This window comes from Myotis daubentonii, chromosome 15, assembly GCF_963259705.1.
Source record: "Myotis daubentonii chromosome 15, mMyoDau2.1, whole genome shotgun sequence".
Lineage (NCBI taxonomy): Eukaryota > Metazoa > Chordata > Mammalia > Chiroptera > Vespertilionidae > Myotis > Myotis daubentonii.
Window position 1 is genome coordinate 5,552,678 of NC_081854.1, and position 20,773 is coordinate 5,573,450.

Below are 20,773 nucleotides of genomic sequence, written 5' to 3' on the forward strand. Positions count from 1 at the left end.
TAGCTTGGTATATAGTATCGTGGTTCCTCCAACTTCGTTCTTCTTTCTTAGGATTGCTGTGGCTATTCGGTTGTGTGTTCTTTTTATTTCTTTTATTCCATATGAATTTTTGGGGAGTTTGTTCTAGGCCTTTGAAATATGCCGTTGGTATCTTAATGGGGATTGCATTGAACCTATAGATCGCTGGGTGTTAATTTTGTATCCTGCTACATTGCTGAGTGCACTTATTATACTTAGTAGTTTTTTGACAGAGTCCTTAGGGTTTTTCTATGTACTATATCATATCATCTGCAAATAATGACAGTTTTACTACTTCTTTTCCAATTTGGATGCCTTTCATTTCCTCTTCTCGTCTGATCGCTATGGCTAGCACTTCCAGTATTATATCAAACAGGAGTGGTGAAAGCGGGCATCCTGTCTTGTTCCTGTTCTTAGGGAAAATGGTTTTAGTTTTTCCCCATTGAATATGGTGTTGGCTGTAGGTTTGTCATATAAGACTTTTTTTTATTTTGAGGTATGATCCCTGTACTCCCCACTTTGCTGAGTTTTTATAAAGAAAGGGTGTTGGATTTTGTAAGATGTTTTTTCTGCATCATTTGATATTATTATGTGATTTTTGGTTTTCAGTTTGTTTATGTGATGTATCCTGTTTATTGATTTGCAGGTATTGTACCATCCTTGCATCACTGGAATAAATCCCAGTTGGTCATGGTTTATGACCTTTCTAATGTAATGCTGGGTCTGATTTGCCAGAATTTTGTTGAGGATTTTAGCATCTATCGGGGCCTTCGCAACCTAGTGGTATGTCCCAGCATAGGTATAATGACCGCTGCGAGCACCTCTCTCTGGGAGAAAGCCGCCCCCGAGTTCCTGCCGGGATGCCAGTCAGTCCAGTGTCTCCTAGTCTGTGTCTTCATCCGCTCCACCCCCACAGGCTCTCCAGGCCCAGGGGAGTCAGATGAAGCGGGACCTTGTAACTTCAGATCGTGGTGCGGAAATTATAAGAGGAGCAACTGGGTCTCCTGTAGCCTCTTTGTCCCCGAGCCCCAATCTGCACTGGTTTTTACAGCCCGTACTTCTTCCTGCCAGATCTTACTGGTAGGCACTTCTTTTGCCAGCTCTGGGAGTCTGGGCTGGGAGTCTGGTGTGGCACTGGGAACCTTTGCTCCTCCAGGGGACCTCAGTAGTGACGATCTCCCTCCCAATTAGAAAAGTGGCCCAAATGGGTCCAGGACCAGCACCTTCCGAGGCTCTTTACCTCCTACCAGTCTCAGTGTGCTTTCTTCTTTCCTTCTCTAGTGGTAAGACTTCCATTCAGCCAGCTTTCCAGCAGTTCTTGCTGATGGTTCTGTATTTTGGTTATAAGTTTGATGTGGTTGTGGGAGGCAGCGAGTATAGGCTGTTGCCTACACCACCATCTTGGGTCTCCTCTCCTGTAGCTTTTCTGAAATAAATACTTTTTTTAAAAATATATTTTATTGATTTTTTTTTTTACAGAGAGGAAGGGAGAGGGATAGAGAGTTAGAAACATCGATGAGAGAGAAACATCCATCAGCTGCCTCCCTGCACACCCCCTACTGGGGATTTGCCTGCAACCAAGGTACATGCCCTTGACTGGAATCGAACCTGAGACCTTTCAGTCCGCAGGACGACGCCCTATCCACTGAGCCAAACCAGTCAGGGCTGAAGTCAATTCTTAATTTTTCTTTTAGGTTCACCTGAATAGTGATTTTCCATTGATTTTTTTTTTTTTTCTAGAGAGGAAGAAAAAGGGCGAGGCAAAGAAAATGAGAGAGAGAGAGAAACATCAATTGGTTGCCTCCCAATGTGTCCCCACAAAGGGGGATTGAACTTCCTGAAACCCACGTGCCTGCCCCATACTAGCAATTGAACCCATGACCTTCCAGGGTACAGGTGGGTACTCTCAGCACTGAGCGAAATGGGCCAGGGTTGTTTATTTATTCTTTTTTAAAATATATATATATTTTATTGATATTTTACAGAGAGGAATAGAGAGTTAGAAACATCGATGAGAGAGAAACATTGATCAGCTGCCTCCTGCATACCCCCTACTGAGGATGTGCCTGCAACCAAGGTACATGCCCTTGACCAGAATCGAACCTGGGACCCTTCAGTCCGCAGACCGACGCTCCATCCACTGAGCCAAACTGGTCAGGGCTATTTATTCTTTAAATTATTTATTTACTTATTTTTAAAAGATATTTGATTGATTTCAAAGAGGAAGAGAAGGAGGGTAATTGAAACCTGAGTAATGACAGAGACTCATTGATCAGCTGCTTCCTGCACACTGGAGATTGAGTTGGCAACCTGTGCATGTCCCCTAACAAGAAATAGAATTTTTGTCTCCTAGGTAATGGGTTGATACGTAATCACTGAACTGCGCTGCACAGCTTTTATGTATTGATTTTCGAGACAGGAAGGGAAACAGAAAGAGAGGGAAACTGATCTGCTGTTCTACCCATCTAAGCATTTATTGGCTGTCCCCTACATGTGCCCTAGAAAACCCACAGCTGTGGTGCGTCGGGACCACACACTCAACAAGAGAGCTACATGGCCAGGGAGCTGAATTTGTTTATTAATTTCAGAAGCTCATATGGGATCTTGACCAATTTCTCTATGGAGGGTCATGTCGTCTCCTAACATCAGCATCTCTAATGATGCTTTGTGGTTCATAGTGTCAGGTATAATGTCTTACTTTTCATTTCTTTTTTCATTTATTGGAGGCTTGTTTTTGTTTTTTGCTTTATTCTAGCTTAAGTTTTGCCAATTTTTGTATGTTTTAGAAAAGTACCTGTTAGTATTCTTTTATTTTTTCTTATCTCCCTTTTATTGATGCTTTTTCAAAAAGTCATTGTTTAAGGAAACAATAACTTTGCAACCTTTGGATTTACTTTCTTATTTTGAGCCTATATTCCTGAGATGGCAGGTCAGTTTTTTTCGGATCTATTTTTATAATGTGGCATTTATCCCTGTAAAGTTTCTTCTTAGAAATGTGTTTTACGAATTTTATACATGATTTGTAATAGGTAGTCTTTTTATTTACTTTTCCTCTAGACATTTTTGAGTTCTGTCTTTTGTTTGGCTACCTTGACATTCTTTTCTATTTATTTATTATTGGTTTCAGATAGAGTGGCAGAGAGATGGGGAGAGAGGGAGGGAGGGAGGGGGGGAGAGAGAGAGAGAGAGAGAGAGAGAGAGAGAGAGAGAGAGAGAGAAAGAGAGAGAGAGAGAGAAACGTCAGTGTGAGGAGAAACATCAGTTGGCTCCTTCCTGCACACAAGTTAACTGGAAATGTAACCCACATACTGATATGTGCCTTGACTTGGGAATTGAATCCTGGACCCTTTGGTACACAGGACAATGCTCCAACCAACCAAGCCATACTGGCCAAGGCATTCTGTGGTTCTTAAATACAAAAATTTCCTGTATTATTTGAAGAACAGGCCACTATGGTCAGTGATAACAGAAGCACAGTGGCTGCTGGAGGTAACTCTGACCCTTGTTTTTGACTGCATGTATCTTCAAAGATGTTTGTTGACCCAGTCTTTCCAGTCATTCTTTCTGTACAGTCCTACTTTATTTGTGTCTGTAATACTGTTTGTCTTCATGGTCCCCCCTTTTTTTTATTTTTTTTTACAGAGAGGAAGGGAGAGGGATAGAGAGCCAGAAACATCGATCAGCTGCCTCCTGCACACTCCCCACTGGGAATGTGGCCACAACCAAGGTACGTGCCCTTGACTGGAATCGAACCTAGGACCCTTGAGTCCGCAGGCCGACGCTCTATCCACTGAGCTGAACCAGTTAGGGCGATGGTACTCTTATTCCCATTTCCTATGGGGTTTATGTTCATGGAAAGCTGTCTACTTACACTGGGATGGGGGAAGAAGCTCATATCTCTGATCCCTCCATCTTGCTGATGTCACTCACATTGGTCTTTTGACTGTGATCTCATTTGTCCTTTGTTGTTCTACCACAGTATTGACCCTCTATGTTCTTTGCACCATTTATCCCAAGCAATGCCTCAAATGGGATTGAAGGGGAAGAATCATTTGTGCATCACAGAAGAAACACGACTTTATGAATGACACAGTGGACCCCCAGGCGGTCTTGCCTTGGAGAAGGGTCATTGGGGAGGAATTCTCCACTGGCCTTTGTTACATTCATAGCTAGAAAGCCAGTGTTTTGTTACAGTTGCCCATTCCTCATCGAATTATGCTTGTTTGTGCTTATTGTTGATACTTTGCCAACTATTCAGTTCTAATTGTGATCATTTCTACTTAGATTCCCAGCTTAGGGATAACTTTAACCTCTCTGGACTTTGCACCTCTCCTACTTTCACAGGTCTCTCTTTACTGCAAGCCAATGTTGATCCATACCTGCAGCACCTTTGAGAGCACACATGTTATTTTACTGAACTTGTATATCTTGTGATCCAATAAAATTAATTTTTATGTCTTTGAGCAACTTGAAATTATTCCGCACAGTCACACATGGTCAGAATGTAAGGTCCAAAAGGAAACCATTTGTGCAAGAACAAAGAGTAGAGCCTTCCTCTCTTCTTTGTATCTACTCCTTTGCTTCTGTCCCTCTCTTGGTAAGATTTCCATCATTGACTGATTTTTGGAGCCACATTATTTATAAGAGCAATTTTCTCACTGTCTAACTCACTCATCTTGAAAATCTTTCTATGGAATCATGCCTAGTCAGGACAGATAAACATCCGTGGTGAAGATATTCTGTTTTTATCAGGTCAACATGCACTTCACCTTCATTTCTTTTGTTTAGGTTGCTGCTGTGGAGCAGAGAATGTGGAGGCATCAACAAAACAGAAGGTTTCTGTTGGACTGTCACAGGCAAGTAATCCCAAGTTAGCCTTGTCTTCCCAGAAGAGCCACCCCTGTGAGAGTTGTGGACTAGTCTTGGGAAACATTTTCCACGTGATGGAACTGCAGGGAACACAACACGGACAGATACTGTTAAGGTGTGGGGCATGTGCAAAACAGTTTTACTTCAGTGTAAAATTTCACCAGCAGCATGTGAGAGAGAAGACTCTCATTAGAGGGGTGGACAGGATCTCACTTGCAAACAGCTGCAATTTCAATGTGTCCCAGAATCGTTTCACATGCGGGGAGGTTGGGCAGGGTGTCCTTACTGAATCAGGACATCTCCACCTAAAGGCCCCTCAGACCAGAAACAGTCCAAGTGCTATTTCAACATGTGGGATGATGTTTCAAAGGAGAGAAAATTGTTACACCAGAAAAGAATGTAAGAAAGACATTAGTTGCACCCACATGTTTATTCAGGAAAAAGTTGTCGATGTTGGAAGTCGATATTTTGTGTGCTCTGAATGTGGGAAATCTTTTACAAGTAACTCTTTCCTTCATTATCATCAGAGAGTTCACACAGGAGAAAAGCCTTATAAACGCAGTGAATGTGGAAAGTCTTTTACAAGGAGCACTTGTCTCCAATATCATCAGAGTGTTCACACTAGAGAAAAGCCTTATCAATGCAGTGAATGTAGAAAAACTTTTACCACTAAAACCAACCTTCGTAGTCATCAGAGTGTTCACACAGGAGAAAAGGCTTATCAATGTAGTGAATGTGGGAAGAATTTTACCAATAATAGCTGCCTTCGTCGTCATCGGAGCGTTCACACTGGAGAAAAGCCTTATCAATGTAGTGAATGTGGGAAGAATTTTACCAATAACAGCCACCTTCGTCGTCATCGGAGCGTTCACACTGGAGAAAAGCCTTACCAATGTAGTGAATGTGGGAAGAATTTTACCAATAACAGCCACCTTCGTCGTCATTGGAGCGTTCACACTGGAGAAAAGCCTTACCAATGCAGTGAATGTGGGAAAACTTTTACCACTATAACTAGACTTAGTAGACATCAGAGAGTTCATACTGGAGAAAAGCCTTATCAATGCAGTGAATGTGGGAAAACTTTTACCACTATAACTAAACTTCGTAGACATCAGAGAGTTCATACTGGAGAAAAGCCTTATCAATGCAATGAATGTGGGAAAACTCTTACCACTAAAACCATCCTTCTTAGTCATCAGAGAGTTCACACAGGAGAAAAGGCTTATCAATGTAGTGAATGTGGGAAGAATTTTACCACTAACGGCAACCTTTGTCGTCATCGGAGCATTCACACTGGAGAAAAGCCTTATAAATGCAGTGAATGTGGAAAGTTTTTTACCCAGAGATATTCCCTTCATTGTCATCAGAGAATTCATACAGGAGAAAGGCCTTATAAATGCAGTGAATGTGGGAAATCTTTTACCCAGAGCACTCCCCTTCGTTGTCATCAGCGAATTCACACTGACTGGAGAAAGGCGTTATGAGTGCAATTAATCTGAGGTATCTCTCAGCCAAATTTCTAAGTTCGTTCCCTGCATAAGAGTACAAATGTGAGAAACTTGTTAGATGTGTAGGAAATGTAGTTTCTTAATTCAGACTTAAAAATAGTACAAGAAAATTTGTAAATCCTCATTTTTCTGAATTGTATCTCATACATTTAATCACCTATATTATGTAGAGCTCCGATAAGTGTTTTTGCTGTTGTGCGTGTGTGTTTTTATGTTGAAACACTATGTAATTATGTTACACTTTCTAACAGAGACATGTTGCCAGATCTATGTCACTGCATATTTCTGTTGCTGCAGGTATTTCACCTGAACCACCTATAAGGACCCTACAGATGGCATCAGTCACCATCCTCATGTGCCCAGGGAAGCTAACTCTGTTGTCTAATTTGTTGAAGAAAATTAGGAATACCTGAGCCCTTAGTTCTCCCTTGTTTCCCTGTCATGAGTTGCCACATAGGACTGATTGCTGTTGGCGCCATTAAACCCAATGTGGCAGAACTGCTATTTTTAGGGACACACTTTCCCTATATGCTAATGATGAGTTTATTGAGCGCCTCAGTCATCAATGATAGAACTGCCAGTCTTAGACCTCTTTCTTTGCAAAATAATGAAGGCCTTTTCCTAAGACGTCTTTAATCTTGGATGTTCTATTTTCTGTTTGGGTTAGTTTCTAAGGAAATCTAGGCTATCCAGGAATGATGATGTGAAAAACTTTTATGCAGGCTCAAACATTTTTGCCCTTGGGGGAAGACCCTGGTACAGAAATTAGCTCAACAGTTTTTGCCAAATTTACATTGCTGCCCATAATTTCATAGGAAACACTGTGGACTCTAGTCCTCATGTGATGCTGGATGCTTTGAGACACAGAGATCACTCCAAAGAGGGGGCAGCTGTAACAACCTCAAGTATGTCTGGGAGCGTGATTTTTTTTTTTCTAGTTTGCAAGCGATGCCAATACATGTGAAGGGGATCCCTTGCGCAGGTATTGCAGAGGGACATATGCCCTTTTGCCTACAATTTCACTGGTGATGGTCACTGGTATGAGGACCATAGTAGTTAGGGAAACCCTTTCACTGCAGAAACACTGACCTATTTGTTGTTTGATGAGACTGCAGCCCATTAGATGGAATGGTCCTCACTTAACTGCGCATCCAGGAATTATTTTGAGGAAAAGACTACAAGAGCTGTGTGTACACAGATCTGAGGGACTCTAGGGATGTTTATCTTCCCTGGAGCAGTCATTGTCATTGATTATAATGAAGATGTTTTGTGGCTCCTATAGCTTCTCAGATGTTCCCATCAGAGCCATTTGTGAGCTGACAGCAAAAGCAAGGTGGAGACAAAGCCATCTTTAGTCCAGGGTTGTGGGTTTGGGTGAAAGTTCTTCATTGTTTGTTACATTTTCTGCCACTGTGATGAGACTCTCACTCAGAGGGCATAAGTACAGGGATTGTATATAGAGTTGCCAAACCTGTTCTTCCAGAATATGTGAACTGTTTTATTTTGAACCAGTTTTTTAACAGCTGTAATGAGTAAATTACATGCGTTAAGTATAGTGTTTCATAAATCTTGACATGTGCATGAAACTGAAACCACCATTAGACTTATGATATTGACCACATTGCTCACTTTGTAGTTGCTTCAGGACCTCGTTTAATCTGTCCCTGTTCTTCACAGCTGTTCTAGTAACCATGGATTTACATTCCATTTTAATAGACATCTTAGCTTTTTCTAAGTATTTTTCTTGTTTAATTTATATTTCATAAATTCTTGGAGGTTTATTAAACATATACTAGTAACTTGCCCTAACCGGTATGGTTCAGTGGATAGAGCGTCGGCCTGTGGACTGAAAGGTCCCAGGTTTGATTCTGGTCAAGGGCATGTACCTTGGTTGTTGGCACATACCCAGTAGGGAGTGTGCAGGAGGCAGCTGATCAATGTTTCTCTCTCATTGATATTTCTAACTCTCTATCCCTTTCCCTTCCTCTCTGAAAAAATCAATAAAGTACAATAAAGAAAGATATATTAGTAACTCATCTTTTTTAAAAAATTTATCTTTATTGTTCAGATTATTACAGTTGCTCCCCTTTTTTCCCCCCATAGCTCCCCTCCACCCAGTTCCTACCCCACCCTCTGCCCTTGCCCCCCCAACTGTCCCTGTGTTCGGCCTCACAGGGGCCATTGCAGCCTCGCAGGGATTGTTGCAGCCTCACAGGGACCGTCTCAGCCTCCCAGGGGCCGTCGCAGCCTCACAGGGGCTGTCTCATCCTCGCAGGGGTTGTCACAGCCTCACAGGGGGCGCCGCATCCCACGTTGGGAGTGAAGGTGCGAGACTGAAGCTCCTCTCGCTATCTCTCCTGCTCCCTTTCGTATCGCCGATGCTGGAAGTTCCTGAGAGCAGTCTGCAGGTGCTGGACATCATACTTTAACTGGTCAACACGAAGTTTGGCGTTCTGTCTTTTGTTGGGTGGCTCTTGGCTGGACAAAATCTCCAGGTGTTCTTGATGGCTGAATATCTGGTTGCTTGCTTGGATTTCGTTTTCTACTAAGTGCACAGACTGCTTGTCTGCCGTCTCCCGGATCTGGGAGACTGGATCTGGTGGACCTGTTTGTGCGTTTGCTGGTACAGCGGTTCCATGTTGCCAGCCCAGCCTGGTCCATTTCCGGCTTCCTCTGAACCTGATTCTGCTTCTTGAGTGTGTCCCTTATGGGTGCGAGGAGTTGAATTCTGCAGTTTGTCAGGTTAAGCTGAAAAAGCGCAGGTGGTTCCTTTTGTGCCACTGGCACAGCTTGGGCGGTGATGTAAATTGAGTAGGGCGGGGTCGCAGGGAATCACTGGGGCGGAGCAAACAGCAATGGTGTCTCCGCAACTCCTAGCATCTCTGCGTCCCCTATTGCCAGCGAGCAGCTCCGCGAGAAACCCACTCTCGCTTTCCAACCCAATGCAAGGCCGTCCCGCCTCTCCTCGTAGGGGTCTGGGACTTCAGAAACCCGCCCAAACAAGCTCAGTGGATTTGAGAGTTTGTGACCCCTTCTGATTGAAAAAAAACGCCCATCCAGTTGCAGCCCACCTGGCACGCGACTTCGTACCTCTGTTCTTGGTGCCTCTGCATATCCTACTCAGTCTCAATGCTCTTCTGTCTTTCCTTCCAGTTGTAGAACTTTCACTGAGCCAGCTTTCCTATGGTTCTGAGTGAGAACTGTTTTGTCTTATAGTTGGTATTTTCAATGTTATTGTGGGAGGCAGCACGCACAGGTCTGTACTTTACGCCACTATCTTGGTTCCCTCTCATCTTTTTTTTTTTTTATAATTCTTTATCTCTTCTTTTTTTTAAATTAAATCTTTATTGTTCAGATTATTACAGTTGTTCCTCTTTTTCCCCCATAGCTCCCCTCCACCCCGTTCCCCCCCCACCCTCCACCTTCACCCCCCCCACTGTCTTCATCCATAGGTGCACGATTTTTGTCCAGTCTCTTCCCGCATACCCCACACCCCTTTCCCCCCCCCAAGAATAATCAGTCCACTCCTGTTCTATGCCCCTGATTCTAATATAATCACCAGTTTATACTGTTCATCAGATAATTAATTCACTTGATTTTCAGATTCATTTGTTGAGTGAGAAAGCCACTTGTTGAAGGAAGATTCACTTGTTCATAGATGTGTATTTATTGGTCATAATTTGTATCTTTACCTTTTTCTTCTTCCTCTTCTTAAAGGATACCTTTCAGCATTTCATATAATACTGGTTTGGTGGTGATGAACTCCTTTACCTTTTCCTTATCTGTGAAGCTCTTTATCTGACATTCAATTCTGAATGATAACTTTACTGGATAAAGTAATCTTGGTTGTAGGTTCTTGGTATTCATCACTTTGAATATTTCTTGTAACTCCCTTCTGGCCTGTTTCTGTTGAGAAATCAGCTAACAGTCATATGGGTACTCCCTTGTAGGTAACTGACTGTCTTTGTCCTGCTGCTTTTAAGATTCTCTCTTTGTCTTTTGCTCTTGGCATTTTAATGATGATGTGTCTTGGTGTGGTCCTCTTTGGATTCCTTTTGTTTGGTGTTCTCTGCGCTTCCTGGACTTGTAAGTCTATTTCTTTCACCAGGTAGGGGAAGTTTTCTGTCATTATTTCTTCAAATAGGTTTTCAATATCTTGCTCTCTCTCTTCTTCTGGCACCCCTATAATTTGGATGTTGGTACTCTTGAAGCTGTCCCAGAGGCTCCTTACACTACCTTCGTATTTTTGGATTGTGTTTTCATTTTGCTTTTCCGGTTGGTTGTTTTTTGCTTCTTCGTATTTCAAATCTTTGACTTGATTCTTGCGATCCTCTTGTCTGTATAATAGTCTTTTCTTTTTTTTTTAATATATTTTATTGATTTTTCACAGAGAGGAAGGGAGAGGGATAGAGATTCAGAAACATCGATGAGAGAGAAACATCGATTAGCTGCCTCCTGCACATCTCCCATTGGGGATGTGCCCGCAACCAAGGTACATGCCGTTGGCCGGAATCGAACCTGGGACTCCTGAGTCTGCAGGCCAACGCTCTATTCACTGAGCAAAACCGGCCAGGGCGTGTAATATTCTTTATTTCAGTCAGTGTATACTTAATTTCTCATTGGTCCTTTATCACAGCCTCGAGGGTCTCACTAGATTTCTTGAGGTTCTCACTAAGTTTATCGGCGGGTTCTAGAAAATTCTTGAAAAACCTTAAAAGTGTGGTTTTGAACTCTATATCCAGTCGTTTGCTTTCCTCCATTTCTGTCATTTGTGTCCTGTTTCTTTGTCTCCATACTTTTTATGCTTCACTGTGTTGATAGAGTGGCTTTCTGAGCTAGGTGTCCTATAGGGCCCAGTGGCTCAGCCTCCCCAATTACCTGAGGTAGACACTCTTGGTGCACCCCCTTGTGGGCTTTGTGCACGGTCTTGTTGTAGTTAAGCCTTGGTTGTTGTAGGTAACACTCTGAGTGATTGACCTCCGGGCCAATTGGCTGTGAGAATCAGCTGTGTCTGCAGTGGGAGAACATCTGTGCTGGAGACACCCCTCCGGGGCAAGACTTGCTTCAGTGGGGCTTTGGTGCTCACTGAGTCTGTCCCCTGAGTGTGTCCTTTATGGATCCAAGGAGCTGCAATCTGGATGGACCCACTCTGACCACTGGGCGCACTGGCTCCTGGATCTTTAAGGAGGTGCTAATTTAGCCTTTGCCTGAGGCTACCCAGTAGGAGCCAACTGTGAAGCAATGCAAGTTGCCCTGGGGCCTTGGGCCAGCTGCAAGATTTGTTAGGTAATTTTCAGATTGCAAAGGGCCAGGCCTTTCATATGCAAAAGCTTCTGTGCATGGCTTGTGCGGGGCGGGGTCCCAGGGGGTCTACAGGGCAGAGTGAGCAGTTATGGCTGCTCTCAGTCCTGCCCTCAGAGTCCCTGCTTCTCAGTGTCCCGGCAATCGCTGCAAGCACCTCTGAGAGAAAGCTGCCCTCGAGACCCGACCAATGCCAGACATCCAGTTTCTCCCGTATGAATTTGGGTCCCCAGAGACTCGCCCAGAACTGGAGCACAGAGCTTGAGACTCCCTTCCGATTGAAAAAGACAACCATGTCCTCAGGTGCCAGCCCTCTCCGTATGTGCCTCTGTACCTCTGTATTTTACTTCTGCACCGCACCTCCTCTGAGTCTCAGTGTGCTTTTCTCTTTCCTTCTAGTTGTAGAATTTCCACTCAGCCAGCATTCCTGTGGTTCTGGATGATGTCCGTTCCGTCTCTTAGTTGTATTATTGAAGTGGCTGTGCGAGGCAGCAATCTCCGGTGTTTACCTCTGCCACCATCTTGGTTTCTCCTCTCTCTCTCTCTTTTTTTTTTTTTTTTTTATATTCTTTTTTTTGTTTTTGTTAATGCTCACCAAGATTTTTTCTATTGATTTTTTTTGGAGAGTGGAAGAGAGAGGGAAAGACAGAAACACCAATGTGTGGGAAACCCATCGATCAGTTGATTCCTGCATCAACCGTAACTAGGGCCCCAGGCCGGGAAGGATTCTTCAATCAAGATATGAGCCTTAGACCAGAATTGAACCAGGGACCATTTGGTTTGCAGGCCTAAGCTCTATCCATAGCCAAATAGGCTAGGCCTCTGGTAGATATTCTTATCTTTGAATATATTGCCATCATGTCCATTTTATTTTATTTTTTTTAATATATTTTATTGATTTTTTACAGAGAGGAAGGGAGAGAGATAGAGAGTTAGAAACATCGATGAGAGAGAAACATCGATCAGCTGCCTCCTGCACATCTCCCATCGGGGATGTGCCCACAACCCAGGTACATGCCCCCAACCGGAATCGAACCTGGGACCTTTTAGTCCGCAGGCCGACGCTCTATCCACTGAGCCAAACCGGTTTTGGCTTATGTCCATTTTAATAAATATTTGGTTATTTCTAATAAAGATGGTACAAACATTTCTGTGTAATTCTTTATATGGATTTAAGTGTTATTTACCTTTGTCAGTTGGACACTCCCAGAGTGCGAGAGAGCACAGACTGGGCTGAGAGATTCCCCCCTGAGTGCAAGGATTTCGTGCACTGGGTCTCTAGTTCAAAGATATTCTGTAATTTTGTCATTCTGCCTTGCTGTTGTTTGATTGTATTTTTTTGTAAGAATTTATGGTGAGCCTTTTCTCATAAGTCTTAAATGCTTTTTTTTCTTTGGATGAGAATAATATGTGTTAATATTTTTTTAATAACCTTAGCCAATTTGGCTCAGTGGATAGAGCGTTGGCCTGCAGACTGAAGAGTCCTGGGTTCAATTCCGGTCAAGGGCATGTACCTTGGTTGCAGGCACATCCCCATTGGGAGGTGTGCAAGATGCATCTGGTTGATGTTTCTCTCTCATCGATGTTTCTGTCTCTCTATTCTTCTCTCTTCCTCTCTGTAGTAAATCAGTAAAATATATATTTAAAAAAATTTTTAAATAAATATTTTAATTGATTTTTTAAAACATTTTCATTAATTTCATAGAGTAAGGGAAAGGGAGTATGAGATAGGTACATGAATTTTGAGAGCACAGTGGGCATGGTTCAGTGGTTCCATATGGACCTAGGAACCAGGAGGTCATGGGTCCCTTCATAGGAAGGATGCCTGGCGCCTTGGCTAGATCCCCTGTGTGGGGCATGCAGGAGGCAGTTGACTAATGATTCTCTCTCAGCATTGCTTTTTTTCTCTCTTTCTCTCCATCTCCCTTGAACTCCAGCTTCTCCCTGCAGGACATTTCTAAGCCAGGCATTTTGCACTACCTTGATCCCCACAAGCACCTTAGTAAGAAGTGCATTTTAGTAAGAATTGGGACCTACAAGAAGCCACTGACTGCTGCAGGGAGGCAGGTACTGTTGGCACTCGGGGGTCTCATTGTGGTCGAACCCACCCGGAAATCTCCAGCCGCCTCACTAGAGCTCCCTGAGTCTCAGGTGGCTGAATGTCACATGCAGATGATTGGTGGCGCTTACTCTGGCCTTCCCAGATCAATACAAGTAACAAGGTGAGTACTTGTCAGCGTTACAGGGATAGACTTTTGAGCATTTTCTCTTAATTCTCACAGCAACCTGGACAAGTGGAAACTCATCAAATTACTGAAAAACATCAGTGTCAGAGAAATGAAGTCAGCTCCCCTCGTTTACACCACAGACAAGTGTCAGATTCAAGGGGCTGGATTTTAACCATTATTTTCTCCAGCGTCAGACACAGTCTTCACCACTGATGTGCAGCCCTCACTGGAGCAGGTACAGTATGAGGACCAGGGTGGCTCAGCTGCAGCTCCTGTTTCCATGGTTGCAGTTATGCTTTTCCTCCCATTCCCTTTACACCTCAGAGGACTTGACTTGTCCTTGGCCTCCCTGTGTTCAGGGGAACACCATCACTTCTCAGCTGCAGTGGTTTCTCCAGGGGAACCTGCTTTCAGAGTGAGCTGCTGTTTGTCTGCCTCCCCTTTGATCCCAACACAGAGTTTGACCCACAGGAGACCTCGGTATTTAGGGCTTTGTCTCTGCACCTTCACCCACATGTTGAATGTCATGCTGCGATACTATTTACTGTGGTGAATTTCATGCTTCAGTTTGACCCTTCACATGATGTTTCTATGTGACACTGACATTAACCCTTCAGGAGAGGGTACGCTTGGACGTGAATTTTGGGACCTAATATTTGGAATTGATGCTGGAGTCCTATAGGATCCTGATCTCATTGGATGGGTGGTCACCTCTTACTCATGCATAGGATCCACTGCCCATGTGATTCTGTTTTCTATATCCCTATGGGCTGAATGAGACATTGGCTCTCACCATGTTTTCCCTGCAGCCCAGTTCATGTTATGGGCACACATCCTCCTTCCCAGTCTCCTGTGCCTGCACCCTGGGTTTTTGGGTTGGAACAGAGTCCTTTTGAATACAAGTCCTCACCGCAGTGCACAGCACACTGGGCCACAACTGAGGTCCTTACTGTGCTTTTCCCGACAATCTACCTTAACTGACTCCACACACATTTTTTTACTGTAGTTGAAGGTTTCTTTTCAGATGATGGTGTTTGCCATTTTGGCCAGTTACTCTGTTTTCCTGAGTCCATATATACACAGTAGGTATACATGTTAATAACTTTTTATTGTTTTCCCCTGTTTATCTATATTATATCAATTTAGTTATTAGGCCAACCAAAGAACCTAGAAAAGAAGAAGGAAATATTATTTTGCCTCTACAATGACATTTCTCTCATTTTCACCCACTGAACTCCTTAGAATAAAGGAACACTGTTAGGGTTTGGCAGGTGATGAGAGATGTGGAATAATTCACAGCTTATAGAAGACATGCAGAGAGGAAGTTTAATTTACTTTCTAAGAGAGGAAAGGGTCAAGTATTGCCAGTCAGTACAGGGCAGGGAAGAAATGGTGGCTTCTGCTTTTCAGCAGTGACTGTTGCCAATCCACAAGGAATACAGGGGCCTAGGGCTGCAATGAAGTTGTGTAGATATGAGGGGATGTCTTATTTTTATTATTTTAAAAAATATATTTCTTGATTTCAGAGAAGAAGGGAAAAGGAGAAAGAGAGAGAAACATCAATGATGAGAGAGAATCATATAGTGGTTGCCTCTTGCACGCCCCCTACTGGGGATTGAGCCTGTAAACCAGGCATATGCCCTTCGCCAGAACCAAACCCAGGACCTTTCAGTCCACAGGCTGACTATCTACTGAGCCAAATGGCGAGGGTGAGGGACTGTTTTTAAAAGTTAGTGTTAGTTTGATATCCAGGAGACAGTCTGGCAGATGTATAGGCAGGTGTCTTATTAGTATTTTTCCAAAGCCTATTGAATATGCTTAGAGCAAAAGTTATGAAGAGTTGAAAAGAGGCTTTTTTGAAGGGGCAGAAGAAAGGAAACTTTGTATTAACTGGAGACTCCTTGGTGCGAATTATTCCTGAGGTTTAACAACAGCAGGGAGGAAGGGTATACACTAATGTAGTCTTGAAAGTAGCTTCTCTTGTTCAGCAGTTTGAACAGGGGAGCTGTTTGAATTAGAGGAACCAACAGTCTTGGGGTTTAATTAGCAGGTGCTTCTCATAAATTGTGGAAGCCCATACCAGAGAAATAGGGAGACCTTTTTCTTGACCTTACAAAATCCTCCACCACATTTAGAATCTAGGGCTTTATTGACCTGAAGAGTGACTACTTCTAGGAGACCAAATGAAGGGACACCAGCAATCCTGGGAGCATTGTGTTCAGGAGGACGTCAGCAATGGGTGTTTAAGTAAAGAAAATACTCAGTGAAATTTCTCCTCAACCCACAGGTTCGAAGTCCCCAGTAGGGACAAAAATGATGGCACACAGTAGACCTAGCAAGCTCAGGGAGCCTGGCATGGCATGGTGAATCTTAGAAACTCACAGGTCAAAAGTCACCATATAGGATGGTTTGAAGTTAAAACATTCTAAGTAAAAAAAAAAAGTGAGTCCCAGGGTTAGTCATGTCCTAGCCTTGGTTTTGTTTGTTTGTTTATTTGTGTGTGTGTGTGTGTGTGTGTGTGTGTGTGTGTGTGTGTTTTGGAAATGTAAATCTTTACCTCTTTGATCCTGTCTATTGCCTTTTTAAAAAAATATATTTTATTGATTTTTTTACAGAGAGGAAAGGAGATGGATAGAGAGTTAGAAACATCGATGAGAGAGAAACATTGATCAGCCGCCTCCTGCACATCCCCCACTGGGGATGTGCCCACAACCAAGGTACATGCCCTTGACCGGAATCGAACCTTGGACCCTTGAGTCCGCAGGCTGACACTCTATCCACTAAGCCAAAAGTCAGGGCTGCCTTTTTTTTCTTTTGATTAGTTAAATCTTTATTGTTCAGATTATTACATTTGTTCCTCTTTTTCCCCCCCATAACTCCCCTCCACCCAGTTCCCATCCCACCATCCTCCCTCACTCCCGACCCACTGTCTTCATCCATAGGTGCACAATTTTTGTCCAGTCTCTTCCCACATCCCCCTCACCCCTTTCCCCCCCAAGAATAGTCAGTCCACTTCTTTTCTATGCCCCTGATTCTACTATAATCACCAGTTCATTCTGTTCATCAGATTATTCACTTGTTTTTCAGATTCACTTGTTGATAGATGTGTATTTGTTGTTCACAATTTGTGTCTTTACCTTTTTCTTCTTCTTCCTCTTCTTAAAGGATACCTTTCAGCATTTCACATAATACTGGTTTGGTGGTGATGAACACCTTTAGCTTTTTCTTATCTGTGAAGCTCTTTATCTGACCTTCAATTCTGAATAATAGCTTTGCTGGATAAATTAATCTTGGTTGTAGGTTCTTGACATTCATCACTTTGAATATTTCTTGTCACTCCCTTCTGGCCTGCAAAGTTTCTGTTGAGAAATTAGCTGACAGTCGTATGGGTACTCCCTTGTAGGTAACTGACTGTCTTTCTCTTGCTGCTTTTAAGATTCTCTCTTTGTCTTTTGCTCTTGGCATTTTAATGATGATGTGTCTTGGTGTGGTCCTCTTTGGATTCCTTTAGTTTGGGGTTCTCTGCGCTTCGTGGACTTGTAAGTCTATTTCTTTCACCAGGTGGGGGAAGTTTTCTGTCATTATTTCTTCAAATGGGTTTTCAATATCTTGCTCTCTCTCTTCTTCTGGCACCCCTATAATTCGTATGTTGGTACGCTTGAAGCTGTCCCAGAGGCTCCTTACACTATCTTCGTAATTTTAGATTGTGTTTTCATTTTGCTTTTCCAGTTGGGTGTTTTTTGCTTCTTCGTATTTCAAATCGTTGACTTGATTCTTGCGATCCTCTGGTCTGCTGTTGGGTGTCTGTATAATATTCTTTATTTCAGTCAGTGTATGCTTAATTTCTTGTTGGTCCTTTATCACAACCTTGAGGTCTCATTAGATTTCTTGTAGGTCTCATTAAGTTTATCGGCAGTTTCTAGAAAATTCTTGAAAAACCTTAAAAGTGTGGTTTTGAACTCTATATCCAGTAGTTGGTTTCCTCCATTTTTGTCATTTCTGTCTTTTTCCTTTGTCTCCGCATTTTTTATGCTTCCCTGTGTTGATAAAGTGGTTTTCTGTGCTGAGTGTCCACTAGGGCCCAGTCGTTCAGTCTCCCCAATTACCTGAGGAGGACACTCTTGGTGCACCCCCTGTGGTCTTTGTGCACAGTCTTGTTGTAGTTAAGCCTTGATTGTTGTTGGTATCACTGGGAGGAATTGACCTCCAGGCCAATTGGCTGTGAGAATCAGCTGTGTCTGCAATGGGAGAACTTCTGTGCTGAAGATACCCCTCCAGGGCAAGACTTGCTTCAATGGGGCCTTCGTGCGCACTGTGTCTGCCCCCTGAGTGTGTCCTTTATGGTTTCAGGAGCTGCAAACTGGATGGTCCCACTCTGACCTCTGGGTACAATAGCTCCTGGATCTCTAGGGAGGTGCTAATCTAGCCTCTGCCTTAGGCTATCCAGCAAAAGCCTCCCTGCAGGGCTTGGGCGGGGCGGGTCCCATGGGATCAACAGGGTGGGGCTAGCAGTTATGGCTGCTCTCAGAGGCTCCACTTCTCAGTGTCTTGGCAATCTCTGCTAGCTCCTCCGAGAGAAAGCTGCCCTGGAGTTCCGACCGATGCTAGACAGTCCCGCTTCTCCCGTATGAGTCTGGGTCCCCAGATACTCACCCAGAACTGGAGCTCAGAGCCTGAGACTCCCTCCCGATTGAAACAGAAAACCGTGCCCTCAGCCGCCAGCCCTCTCTGCATGCACCTTCGCACCTTAGTATTTTACTTCCGCACTGCGCCTCCTCTAAGTCTTGGTATGCTTTTCTCTTTCCTTCTAGTTATAGAATTTCCACTCAGCCAGCCTTCCTGTGGTTCTGGATGATGTCCGTTCCATCTTTTAGTTGTATTTTTGAAGTGGTTGTTCGAGGCAGCAAACTCCGGTGTTTACCTATGCCGCCATCTTGTTTTCTCCCCGTTGTGCTTCCTCCAGGATCCCCATCAGGATCAGCCAACTCTGAGCCAGTGTTGCAGGGTCCATTTAACAGATGGTTACTCTCTATTGTCGTTTTGCATCTAGGATAATGTACCTTTAGATTTTCAGGGAAATTTCTTTTTTTACAGACTCCTCAGGGCACAATCTCCCAACGCAGAAGACCACAGAGCCCTAATTATTATTGTTACTGTGTTAAATACTAAGTGTTAACTATTTGATAACATTTAAAAATAAGTTTGTGTCTTTTTTTTTTTTTTTTTTTACTTTTTATCCAATCCCAGAGATTTCCCTCTTCAGTCCCCCACTCCCTAATTTATCACCAGCAGATTTCATGTAACCTCCTTATGTCTTCTCCTTTGAGTCTAATGTATAAAAAAGGTGCATGTCCTAGCTGGTTTGGCTCAGCAGATAGAGTGTCAGACTGAAGACAGAAGGGTCCCTGGGTTCAATTCTCGACAAGGGCACGGTCAAGGGCATGTACCTCAGTTTCAGGCTCCTTCCTGGCTGGGCCCTGGTCAGGGCACATGCAGGAGGTAACCAATTGATGTGTCTCTCTCACATCCATGTTTGTCTTGGTCTTTCCCTCTCTCTTCCACTTTCTCTAAAAAATCAATGGGAGCCGAAGCCAATTTGGCTCAGTGGATAGAGCATCGGCCTGTGGACTGAGGGGTCCCAGGTTCAATTCCAGTTGGGGGCATGTGCCTGGGTTGCGGGCACATCCCTAGTAGGGGATGTGCAGGAGGCAGCTGATCAATGTTTCTCTCTCATTGATGTTTCTGGCTCTCTATCTCTCCCCCTTCCTCTCTGTAAAAAATCAATAAAGTATATTTTTAAAAAATCAATGGGAAAAATATCCTCGGGTGAGGATTTACCAAAAAAAGAAAAAAAGGTGCAAAACTGTCATTATCTGGAGCATTACTCAGTTTATTGTCATTTTGTGTCCTGACATTTGTCCCTGTGTTGGGTCAGATAAACTTAGAAAAATTCTCTACAAGTTGGACATTTTTTGCTTCCATGTCTCTGGATCCACTCCATTTGTCAGTTAATTTTGTTAATTAGATTCCATATATGAGTGGGATGAAGTGATACTTGTCTTTCTCTGACTGACTTTTTTCACTTAGCACGATGCTCTCCAGGTCCCTCCATGCTGTCTGAGATGGTAAGAGATTCTTCTTTTTTACTGCTGCATAGTATTCCATAGTATAAATGTACCACAGCTTTTTTATCCCCTTATCTATTAATGGGCACTGGGCTGTTTCCAGATCTTAACTATTGTTAATTGTGCTGCTATGAACATAGCAGTGCATATAGGCTTTCTGATTGTTGTTTCAGGTTTCTTAGGATATATTCCTAGAAGTGGATCACAAGGTCAAATGGCAGTTCCATATTTAATTTTTTCAGGAAACTCCCTATGTTTTCCATTATGTCTGTACCAATCTGCATTCCCACCAGCAGTGTACTAGGGTTCTCTTTTTTTCCACATTCTCACCAGCACTTGTCATTTGTTCATGGTTGTCATTCTTACAGTGGTGGGGTGATACCTAATTGTTGCTTTAATTTGCATCTCTCTGATGATCAGTGACTTTGAGCATTTTTTCACATGTCTCTTGGCCATCTTATCCACACTGCAGCCCAAGCAGAGCTGACACTTCCGGTGGCATCAGAAGCAGATGCTCTTAAGTATGAGTGTCTTTTTTGTTAAGTTAACTTTGTACAGTGGATTCAATGGAGGCAGGTTAGAATTCGTTAGAAACTTGAACAACCTCCCCCAGCTACATTTGGCCTGAAAGGAGACACTCGCCTAGTGTCCTGAATGAAGAAACAGTGCCTGTCATTCAGGAAGAGCAGGTCCTGTAGAAAGATATGCAAAACCAGCCACAGCA

At 43.3% G+C, this 20,773-nt stretch overlaps 3 protein-coding genes across 3 annotated transcripts in view; 2 read left to right on the plus strand and 1 right to left on the minus strand.

The window, feature by feature from the left end:
• Window positions 1–20,773, minus strand: part of LOC132216086 (zinc finger protein 883-like) — a 681,654-nt gene that overhangs the window by 373,534 nt on the left and 287,347 nt on the right. The window lies entirely within an intron of this gene.
• Window positions 1–20,773, plus strand: part of LOC132216080 (zinc finger protein 345-like) — a 325,901-nt gene that overhangs the window by 291,140 nt on the left and 13,988 nt on the right. The gene's annotated exons all lie outside the window — the stretch shown is intronic.
• On the plus strand, window positions 3,331–8,386 carry LOC132216124 (zinc finger protein 501-like). Its single transcript, XM_059665228.1, has one exon. The coding sequence runs from the start codon at window positions 4,962–4,964 to the stop codon at window positions 6,369–6,371; it is 1,410 nt and encodes a 469-aa protein (XP_059521211.1). The 5' UTR covers window positions 3,331–4,961; the 3' UTR covers window positions 6,372–8,386.